At 35.1% G+C, this 12,015-nt stretch overlaps 1 protein-coding gene across 1 annotated transcript in view; it reads right to left on the reverse strand.

The window, feature by feature from the left end:
- Positions 1-12,015, reverse strand: part of IQCM (IQ motif containing M) — a 274,157-nt gene that overhangs the window by 184,538 nt on the left and 77,604 nt on the right. Inside the window, exons 11-13 of the mRNA XM_085222190.1 lie at positions 11,268-11,457; positions 9,766-9,910; positions 7,063-7,197 (exon numbers count right to left, since the gene is read on the reverse strand). Coding sequence (XP_085078316.1) covers positions 7,063-7,197; positions 9,766-9,910; positions 11,268-11,457 — 470 coding nt within the window. The remainder of the gene's footprint in view (positions 1-7,062; positions 7,198-9,765; positions 9,911-11,267; positions 11,458-12,015) is intronic.

Genomic DNA, 12,015 nt, shown 5'->3' on the forward strand with positions numbered 1-12,015 from the left:
CGAGCACTTTACAGGAGAACACTGAAACTCAAAATGATCTTGATAAATTGGGGAAAAGAACAGAATCAATAAGATAAAATTCAATACAGACAAGTGCAAAGCATTAAACTGGGAAAGAATAATCAAGTGCTCAAAAATGGGGGAAACTCTACAGGCAGCAATAAAGGCTGTTAAGGAAAACGACAACTGGAATAGCAATTAACAAAGCAATTACAAAGAGAAAAAATGTCATCCTCTCTTGTTTTATCAGGTATATTTTACCATTCAGGCACACAAGGTGATGAAACTGCTCCAATGGAACTGGTACTATTGCATGAAATGTATTAACAAACGAAGTCTCTAATATTTATGTAAAAAAGCAAATTTGCTGTAGTGACGCCAATGAAAATTTCAAGGTGGAAAAATACATTGTTTGATAAATAGTCTTTCTGGGCTTGAATCAGGCCAAAGTGCTACGATAGCACGTGGGCAACTCAATATAGTCACTCTATTACAGTGATCCAAAGTAGAGTTTTTATTACAAAGAGCAGGAAAAAAAAAAAAACATCCTAAGCTTCAGTTGAGAAGTAATACCCAACAGGTTTGTAATTAAGCACTTGATACTAAAAATGCTGGCCCAGAGGTAGTCCCTCTTCCTTCTTTCTCCAGTTTGTTTGTCCCAGAAACAGTCAGACCAGCATAAGCACTGCTCTGTGTTCCAGAACTGGCTATATGGTGATGAATAACTACTGCAATTGCATTATACTTTCCACACATACCACTGAATTCACATTGAAAGGTACCAGCCCGTATCATGTCTGAGGGTGGAGAATGGCACAGAAAACAAGTCAAATGTGAGTACTTTGTCTATGGCAGCGTAGTGAAATTTATAATTCAAATTTTAGAATTTCCCAAATTTCGTTAAAGCAGATTTGGCAGTGCATCATTATTTGTACAGTTTATTTGTATTAGGATAGTTCTCTGGAGCCCTAGTCACAGAATAGGACCTGACGTGTCAGATTCTAATACAGATGGAACAAAAAGGTAGACCAAGATTTGATAACTTAGATATATGAGACAGACATGAGCATATAAGACAGCATTAGTTTGAACACAAGGCAGCAGTGTCAGCATACTACTGGCCCAGCTGTTGACAAATGTTGTGCAGACACTGCAGAAAAAAAAAAAATTAAGAAGAAAATTTCTCTGATAGTTGCATTGTTGTTCCAAAGTAGGTTTTTTAGAATAATTCTAAATTCAATGTAAAAATTGAACAGACGTGAAAAAAAAAAACATTCTTCAGTAACTAAATAGGTCATTAGTTTTATTTAGATCTCAACATCATCATCAAGACATCTTAATAAATCCATAATGATGGACTATTGTTACTGAAAGAAAGAAATAACATTTTAATCATGTCAAAACAAGGTTGGTGGCTGGCATAGAATACTCTAGACTTGTGGGTAACCCAAATTGAATTTCCTGTTCCGATTTGCCAGCCCCAGGAGGAGCATAATGATGATATGCTAACAGAAAAACACTCAAGAAAATTAAGTTCTTAAGCACAAAATTTGCCGCCTTCTAAAGAAAAAAAGAGAGAGAGAGAGAAACACAAACTTGTTTGCATACATATGGGAGGTGGGAGATCAGAAAGGATGCTTGTGGACAAATATTGATAGCAGTTGGATCCAGCCACTATGGCAGTTACATGATCATTGACAAATGTTCCAGCTGTTGTGGGATATCTTTAATCTTTTAAAATCACAATAATCTGTAATTCTTTTGAGAGGGAATCAGAAGTTAATGAGAGGGGTATATAGATTTTTTCTCCTTTTGCCACAGCTGATGATGAACAACCCACAGTCTTTAAAGTCTAAAGGGATCATTAGATGCAATTTTTGTTTAGCCTTGATGCAGCAGCCATTGCATAAAAAGTTTTAAGTTTTGCAACAGCATTTTATAATGCGTTTTATTAATGCGTCTATTCATTATCACTAATTCACTCATAGCATTCTTTCACTGGGGAATTTCAATTTCTTGATGTTATGTTTGACTTAAATGGCCATAATAGTAGCCTATGTCTTTCTCAGGGCTCATTACCAGAGAGCTGTGGTAAACATTACTGCAAAAAAATAAAACGAAAGAAACAGCAGTGCACTGTGTTCTACCAGATCCATGAAGCCATTACATCTCTGTTCCTATTACAGGGTTTTTATTGCTTGTCCTATAAGATTTTGTTTAATGAGAAATAAACAGGTTTAGGAAGCTATTTCCCATCAGTGATTCAGGAAGCATATTTTTCATCAGAATGTGTACAATACTCCATACACACAAGGGTCCCATTATATAAATAACACCTTTCTGGCATCACTACCAAATAAATTGCTATTAGGTGTTGTTTATTTTTAACAATTTATTCATAAGATGTCACAAATACAAATCACAGTGGGAAATAGTTGAGAGGGAAAGTAACTGCAGAGTGCATTGGGCAAAGTTTCAGAGTCACGTAGTTCCATTTCTGAGCTGAACCTCCAAACGCAAGAGATTTCCAGAAGCTCCAGTAACAAGCAGTAGTTCACATGGAATGGCCCAGTGAGACCAAAAAATGACAAAGGCTCAGCATGAGTCAAGCTCTAAACCAAAGGTTGTGATGAGGGACATCTGAGATTGCTTTGCTATCCTGTATCAACCTCATGCAAGGAAGCATTCCCCGGAGATCTCCTCTCTGTCTGCAGACTGAAAGGGAATGGGCACTGACTTTAATGAAGACACATTACTTTGACACATCAGTTAAAGCTCATTGTTTTGCACTGTCATTAATTCTTTCAGATCCAGCCAGATATAGTCTGCAATCTAAAAGCGCCTGTAAAAAGCTCACCTTCTGCTAATATATTTAAGTTCAAACAGTATTTGCCAATTAATCATAGAATTATAGAATGGATTGGGTTGGAAGGGACCTGTAAGATCATTTAGTTCCAACCTCCCTGCTACAGGAAGGGACAACTCCCTCTAGACCAGGTTGCTCACAGCCCCATCCAGCCTGGCCTTGAATGCTTCCTAGCAGGGGGCATCCACAACCTCACTGGGCAACCTGTGCCAGCGTCTCACCACTCTCACACTAAAGAATGACTTCCTAATATCTAGTTTAAATCTACCTTCTTCCAGCTTAAAACCATTTCTCCTCATCCTGTATCTACATGCCCTTATAAAAAGTCCCTTCCTAGCTTTCCTGTAGACCCCCTTCAGGTACTGGAAGGCCACTATAACATCTCCTCTGAGCCTTCTCCTCTCCAGGCTGAAGAGCTCCAGCCATCTCAGCTTGCCAGTTTCAGTACTCTGGCACAATACATATATATATTTATTTGCATTCTTAAATTCAGAAATGGTTTATTTGTTCCTGCAAACACAGATCAGCCACGAGACCAAGCTGATATAAACTGAGGTGGCTTGCAGGCAACAATTCAAATTCAAGAAGAATATGCAGTATTTCGTATCCTTAGCCTAAACACTGAATATTTTGTATAAACACATGACTAGTTATCAAGATCACAAACGCGAAGTGTAAAAATCTGGTTTTTAGTAAAGGCTGCTTAGAAGGCCCAATTGCAGAGAAAATCCTTACTGTGTTTGTATGTTATTTGAAAGCACACCAATAATCAGGATGCTGCAACTGTGAACAGTTTGCTTCTAACAAAAGGTACCAGGATCAGCTAACAAGTATGTACCTGACAGGCATACTAGTTGAGTATTAATAGCAGTAACGCCAGTAACTACAGAATGCGTTAAAAAAGAAGATACTGCTGTAGGAATCCTCAGCAAATCTAAAGGCAGAAAAAACTAGAAGTCTCAGTATATAATCTTAATGCATGCAGTGATTTACTGAATTCCATATAAAATTTTACCTGAACAGAACTTATAGCATTTTGAGTCTATCAGAGAAAAAAAGCAAGCATTCTACTACATGAAAAATGTTTTCCAGAAATACTGAGTACGATTTCAATAGATACTTCAAATATAAGGACAAAAATAGGCTGGTCAATTATCTCTGATTTTCTTATTTGGTTCAAACAAAGCACAGTGGTGTGGGGGTGAAGTTTTCTCTCGTCAGAATGAAGCAGCAGAACAAACTGGTTCTAAATATGATAACATATCATCACTATCTGTGTATGAAATCTAAAAAACACTGCATTACGATTTCTTGAAACTGGGAACTAAACCTCACCACTGACCTAAAACCATTCAATTAATCCTGGTCAGTTTCTCAGTGAGCAATGTTTTAGCTAATAACCAAGCCACTCACTTTTCTTCCCACTTGAGGAAGCAAGATATATACAGAATCATCTGGAGAAACATCTCCGATTAAATTCATTTGACCTAAAGGAAACTCAGTTTGTTCCCCAGAAGCTGAGAAGCAGAATTCAAAAGTAAATCACGAACTTGTTTTTCTGTACAAGTCTGCATTCAGCATCTACAAGTCAACTCCAGGTAACAGTGCCTTCTTTAGTTCCTAAAAGTGTCATGGTTATTGTTATTACGGCCAAATTGCTGTACTATTTTTTCTTACATAAGCACAGTTATGCAAAACAGTATGCTTAGTAGCCATACATACATGACTTTATTTTTTTTCTCTATTCCACCTGATATTTTTAATTCACATCTCAGGTATTTTACAATGGATCATCTTCTTTCCTATTTATTATTATATAACAGTGCCTATTAGTATTTCCCTACAAATATTCTTGCTTTATTCCAATAATTTTTACTATCTTCAGTGTCTAATTTTTACAAAAAATAAACTGTTTCAAATAAGCAGATCCATACTAAATCACATTTGTAGTTACGTAGGAGTGATGTAATTAAAAGTCTGAAGAGAACACGTAAAATACAAAGTCTCAAGCTTTTACTGCCTAAATTATTGTTAGCCAAAGATAGTACTCATCTTTTCATTACTGGAAATGGAAAGGTGACAGGACATTTAACAATGAGGTACTTATTTTTCACAGACCCTGTTCCATGAGCAATAAATAGATTCATTAGGAAAAAAAAAAAAAATGGAGAAAGAAAAAAGAGGGGAGAGAGAAAGGAGAAAACTAAAAAAAAAAAAAAAAAGAATAAAATGAGACAAAAATTTTAAAGAGAAAATTTGAATCCTTTTATATTTCCTTCACAGTAAATAGTCACAAGGCAAGGGCACCTTTTCTCTTTTATATCCTTCATTGGATCAGTAACATGGCCATATAAGAAGCAATAATCACCCCAAAAGCTCAGAACAGTTATACTAGAAGATCTCTCCAACACTCTGCCCACACACATACACACCTTATCTTTCCATTCCTAAATAGGCAGTTTGATGGTATTAGATGCTCTGTACAGGCACAAGAGACAGTTGCATCAAATCCATATTAAGAAATTCAAAACACTCAGCCAATTGCAGTCTCTTTCCTAAGGCAATTTAGCAAGGTTATACTCTGTTAATAACTTATCTTCAGAAATAATGACATTTGTATTATAAAATTGAGAAAGAGAGGGCACTTTATAGATAAGTGCCATTTATTCAAAATGCTTTCATGTTAGAAACCATTTTATGGGTGCCCTTTAGACACTAGCACATCTCTACATTTCAGCAATTATTCATCATTTACACATCCATAATTTGAGAGAGTTTTAAACTTGAAATGAATAAGAAGCTCACACCCTGCTTCAAATGGGTGAACCAGCCTCGATAACACCTCATATCTAAGAGATTCTAAATAAATTAAATAATGAGTGGGGAAGCATGAACCTTTCCTAGTTGACTGTGAACACGGCGTAAAGTAGCAATAGTCTCCCAAATCTAGGATATAAGACAGAAATCTGTCTCACAGTCACAAAATCCCCTGTTACCATAGTGATGGGGACTGAACAAATGACTAAAAATACCTGGTCTTATTCACACTGTCTTAGGAATGTGACCTAAATGACATGTAATACATGATTTTCCATCATAAATTAATTGCATTTACTAGGAGCCAACACTGAGAAGCAGCATAATGTGCAAGTACAATGTGTGGTCAGACACTCAAAGAGATCACCTTCATCTCAAAGATGCAGCCTGAACAGAGACATAGCTGGAGGACAGCAATATATATATACTTCATAAAAAGAAATCCCACGTAGGTCATTAACAAAGCAAAGGCACCAATTAAACATGATTTTCTCTCACTAAAGGAAGTATTCCAAAAGCATTCTTTCAAAATGCTGATATATGGAATTAATTGTAACCTCCAAAGTCCACCATCTGCAAGAACCTCTGTATTGATGTGGATGTAAAACTTAAGATACAGAAATAATATAAACCTGCGTTTAGATCAGCTTTCGTTCACAGCACCTATATATGTCATTATAAAACATAAGCATGCTACCATAGAGGAGAAATGGATAATGGCATCTCCCACCTCACCCTGTGAGGTTCCCAAAGAGGCTGCCTCCACAAGCCTTACCCAGGACCTGCTGATCTGTAGTAAGAGCAGAATATTGCAGGTTCCCCAACTGACTACCCCGGGAAAGAGAAAAGACAGAAGGAAGATGAGACTCTAGCTTTATGTGAAGGGCTTAATTTATTATTTTTTTTTTTTCCTATTTTTAAAGGGCAGTGTTCTCCCTTCTGTTTACAGTACATTATACCTTGACTCATGACATCTTATTCTATTTACATTCATCTATTCATTTGTGAATGTGTTTAAAATTTAGTTGGGCTTTGTTGCTTAAGAGTGATGGAAAGCAAGTACCACTGACATTACAAAACAGGGAATAAGGCAAGTGTTTTTCCTGGAGGCACCTGCAAGTGCAGACCTGCTACAAACTTTCTGGAGATACATTTCAAGATATTGTGGAATTGTAGTCCTGCATTGCTAGACAAAATGCAATTCGACAAAATGTACTTTATTTCATGTATAAGGATAAAATGATTCATTTCCAAGAAGAACATGAACTATGCTTTTAAGAACAGTAGCTTCATGATGTAATGAAAACAAATGACCCAAAGTCTACACTTGCATTTGAACTTTTTGTACCATTGCAAAGCATTTTTAAATAACTACTTGCCTGGAAAGACCAGCTGAAGGATCCGCTGTACTCCACTGGCAGGTATAAAATATCCACAGTCTCTAAAAAACTCAGGTAGATTATCTCTGTCCATTTTTTGGCCAAACTCTCTCTTGGAAAACATTGCTTCATAAACTAAGAAGAGAAGATTCCGTTAGATACATACTTACGATATGCTATTAGGCACCAATTTTTCTAGAAATATTTTCTTCACAATCAAATTAATCCATTCGATAAACTAAGTATGGAAACATAGGCCTGTGTGGAGATCTGATGATTGGGTAGCTTGCTGACGGCTGAATTTTGTAGTAAGTGAAAGTCACGTCATCCTTACCAAACACCAAGGGGAACAGATAGGTTGAAAGAATTTCCTCCCCATATAAGAATTTCTCAGCAAGGACAGCTGATGAACTAGGCCCTGCAAAACTAGGCTTGTAGAAAGAGGCTGAGGCAAGTAGATAACTATAGTGGTTCATACTCTTTTTTTTATTTGGCAAACAAGCTCAAACTGTCTAAAATAGTATATTAAATTGTTGCCCCTAAAATTAAATGCAGGTGAAAAAACTCCCAGTGTAAGACGTTGCCTCTAGTAATGTCATAATGGAGATGCCTGTAGGTGCACAATTAGAAAAAAACAGAGACGTATACATTCAATTATTTTTTTGACAAATTTAATATATTTAAAAATATAGCTTAGTCAAATACATTAACTCAGAGAGATAGGCATTGAGTGGTTAGTTTGCACTGCTCAGGGAGGATAAAGTATGAATTAAAAATGGAAACCCTTAGTCATCTATACTTTGAGGTCCACAGCTGATCTACCTAGCCCACGCATTTATTTCAGAATTGGTGCCAAAAATCTTTGCTACTGAAAGACAGAGGATATCTGTCTAGCTAAATTTACTAACTATAGAACCAATAATTTTCCATTAAGGGTTAACAGAAATAGATCAAATTACATTCTATGCTATGTGTGAGCATCTGTAACGTCTGTTTCCGTCTTCATCAAAGAAGAGCAAATTAATGTCAATTTAGCATTCCAGAAAAACAGCATCTGCCTTTTAAGTCAGACTTCGCACTCTAATTTTCGAAGACTGTACAACAAAAAGACAACAAAACAACAACAAAAGACAATATACTGAGCTGCAATATCCTGTCATATCTACAAAGATGCTTTGAAGGTATAATCTTAATACTTCCTGTTAAAGCACCAGTGACGACAATTGAAAAGCATTTCATCAAAATATGAAGAACAGTACAAATTTTTCAGCCAGCCAAAATCACCCAGTGTTATGAACTACTCAGCCTGGAAAAAAAGATACACTTTTTCAGGAGGATATAGACTACATTGTAGGAGTTAATTAGTTGTATTGTTTTTTTGTTTTGTTTTTTTTTTTTCATAACATATTAGGAGAAAAACTCATTTCTGCATATAGTATTTAAAGTATATACATACATATTTCATATGTGGTGATAGGAATACAAGATCTGATTATGGAATTTTGAAATAAACGCAGACTATGTCATCAATGTCCAGAAGCTACTTTTTCCGAAGATATAAAACTTTATGGATGCAGACTCAAAAGACTGAATGAAAATTGGAATCAAAATTTAAGCAATTAATACATTTAATGTTCAAAAGGTGTAAGAACCAATCAATCAACTTTTAGTTTTTAGTGGGTCTATATTTTTATTTCTCTGAAATGCTTATTTATAGTAGAAAAAATAAAGCAGCACATGTAAGTCCAATGTAAAGTGCTGTTGTTTTGATGCATAGTTGAAAACTCAAACTAATTTTTGTTTTCTTAGTTTTTCCTACCAGGAAAGCTAGTTATTGTATGCTCTCATCTAATCTTGCAGCCACATCTTCCACGGGAAGAGGAATTTGAAGGTCAACAGATTACTTAAAAAGGAAATTTAGATATATTTTTGCAGTCTAAACTGCTTTTTCTTTTCCTTAATATCTTCCCATATCATCTGGGTAATAAGAATGACACAAATACTAATATTGAAAAGTATGCAAAAGGCAGTGAGCAGAGCATCTCGAGTTAAGGAGCAGGCAGCTTTGATATTAGTCAATTATTTCCTTTTATTTCAAGCTTTTTGCTTTCTTGTCATGAGAACCATCAAGAAAAGCAGCCTTCAAGCTATTGACATCTATGCTCCTCCCAACCATTGCAGTTTACCTGTTGTGTCTGTCTATGAGTTTTGTAACATGCAGATAAACTATAACATGTATCCTCTCTTTTACACTTGCTTGACTATACACGAAAGTCATCAAATAGGAGAAACATATCAAGTGTAAAATTAGTTCCATGAATAAAATTTTCAATACAAAGATTGCTCAAAAAATCTGCAAAGGTACCTTCTTTCCAAGTCATTAGAAATCCTCCTTCGAGACATTACGCAATGTTGCCCATCACTTAACTGTTAGTGGTCTAAAACCCACATCATGTTGACACGATAATGATACTTAATTATTAATTTCTTTACCAAATGACTGGAAGAGTCTCTTTATTCAAACTAAATCCTACAGTTCTGGAGTCCTGGAATGATGTCTTAGAAATGCAGCTCTCTGTAAGGGGAAATGAAATCTGCCTTGTACCAAAAATGATTGTGTTGTAGACATGGAATATTACTTAACAAGTGCCAGACTACTGGAATTAAAATAAAGGTAATTTTGTGTTAAATGCAATTACTTACATTTTTTCTTGTCCATCCACTCCTCTAATTCAAAATAATGAAGTGGTGTAGACAGATCCAAAACACCAGCTCGACTTTTAATGCGTGCCATCATGCTACGGTAGCACTTTACAGCTGCTAGTAAGGATGACCCATGACTTGCTGACTGTAATTAAAGATATTTTTCACTTTCATTACTGTAAGAAGCAAGTGAAAAGTGGCAAAAAAAAAAAAAAAAAAAAAAAAAACAGATGAGATGGAACTGAGAGGTGTGCAGCATAAAAGAAAAGCTTAAAAGAAAACAAGAATAAATTCCACTGCTGTAAACACTTGGACAGATGTGTGAAAACAATTACTCCACAGAGCTGATACAAAATAGTCCATTCCAGAGCTGACTAGGTAAAACTATTGGATAAAACTATTTTTGGATGAACACATTTTATTCCAAATTACATAAGTAGGTCAGGAACTGTGTAAAATAGGAAATACTATCTGCAGAGTCTGGGTGGAAGAGCAAGGTTCTGTATCTCAGCAGAGGAAAAGTAGAACAGTGAACAAGGTGAGAAACTTCATGTTCAACATTTGTTTTTTGATTAAAAGTATGTCATAGGAGGAAAAATACATATTTGTCTCCTGCAGCCCAGAAGTAGATATCAAGACACGTAGTTTTGCCTCATTGTTAATTATATCAGCAGCAAAAACTACTTCTCCTCCTGTATATAAAGTGAAGGAATATTTTTAAAGGTTGATGATTACCAAATAATATGACCTAATTTTTACTATCTATTTTAGGATTCTGGAAAACTAATAAAATAGATAGTCTAATGAATGACTCAGTTCCTATTGACCCACTTACTTCAATGAGATACAAGTTTTCTTATGGCATGCTTCTGATACAAGGGGCTTAGACATCACTAGAAAAATGATATCTTAACTGAAGTTGTGCAGCATCCACAAGCACCTAACCTGCAATACGCATAAGCTCTTCTAATTTGATATGAACTCTGAGATTGAAATCAGAAGTGTGTATTGTGGCATTGGTGTTATATCATTTCTCAGGAAATGACATTTCATTTAGCAATACTTACAGAAAAACAAGAACAGTAATTATAGTGTAGAATCCATGCTTTTTGTTCAGTAGTTCGAGCATAAAACAGAGTTGGATGAAGAAGAGTGCAGTAACAGTCTGCTATCCATAGCTTGTTTACCTCAAAAACTGCAAGTCCTTTAATTAACAATACAATACGCATATATAACAAGAGTATTTAAAGGCAAAAGAATCATAGGTCACACAGGCTATTCTCTTCTAAAAATAATGGAGAGAATTCTTACAATCAAGTGATAGAAACAGGTTCCAGCAGAGAAATCACTATCAGTGAATTACCTCCGACCTTGAAGGTGCAGAAGAGCGATGGCAGACAAACTAGCTGAGCACAGGTTTTTTTTTTCCATTGCCAAATAGTAATAATTCTTACACGACTAGAATTTAATCAGTACATGGATTAAAAAAATCAAAACATTACCTTAATCTTTACTCTCTTGTATGCCCTACGTACAAGCCACCCTCTCACATATCTTTGAATGCAAATGACTGCTTTAAGTTCTTCTCTATTCCTAGGATGCTTTTTACTATCACAAACAGCTTCAAAGACTTCTGAGTGAGTTACATTCTTCTTTAGCTTCTTCTGCGTTTGAAGGGAAAGGCATTTATCACTAGAAATTAAAGTACAGAACATTTGTTTTTCAGTTTGGTAGAAAAATTTTTGAAATATGAATCAAAATTCTAATACACAAATTTCAGTTTGTACTTAAAATAACTACAAAATCACATACAAACCTTTCACTTACATGAATATATTGAAAAGACTGAAATGAAACTGATGGCGATTTACCATTTCCAATTACAGAATAACCATCCAAATCTATTTGATGAATATTTTGTTACAGATGCATAGATTTGCTGAATTCCCATGTTTTTGTAAACGATAAGGATTAAGTTACTATTTAAAACATTTTTAATATTTTCAATTTCTATTCAGTCATACAGCTTTTTCCATCCATCCCAGGAATATGCAAAAATCATATCTAATGTGAAAACCACTTTTCTGAAGTAATGACTTTCAGTCAGGCTAAAAAAAAAAAATTGTTATTTATTTGTTTGTTTATTTATTTATTTCTTACAAAGGATATAATATCTCCAGTAGACAGACACTCTGAAACCCTTAAGTATCCCTTCTATTTGAATGCTAACTTTCATAGCTTTTATTAATA

This window comes from Meleagris gallopavo, chromosome 4 (assembly GCF_905368555.1).
Source record: "Meleagris gallopavo chromosome 4, MGAL_WU_HG_1.1, whole genome shotgun sequence".
Lineage (NCBI taxonomy): Eukaryota > Metazoa > Chordata > Aves > Galliformes > Phasianidae > Meleagris > Meleagris gallopavo.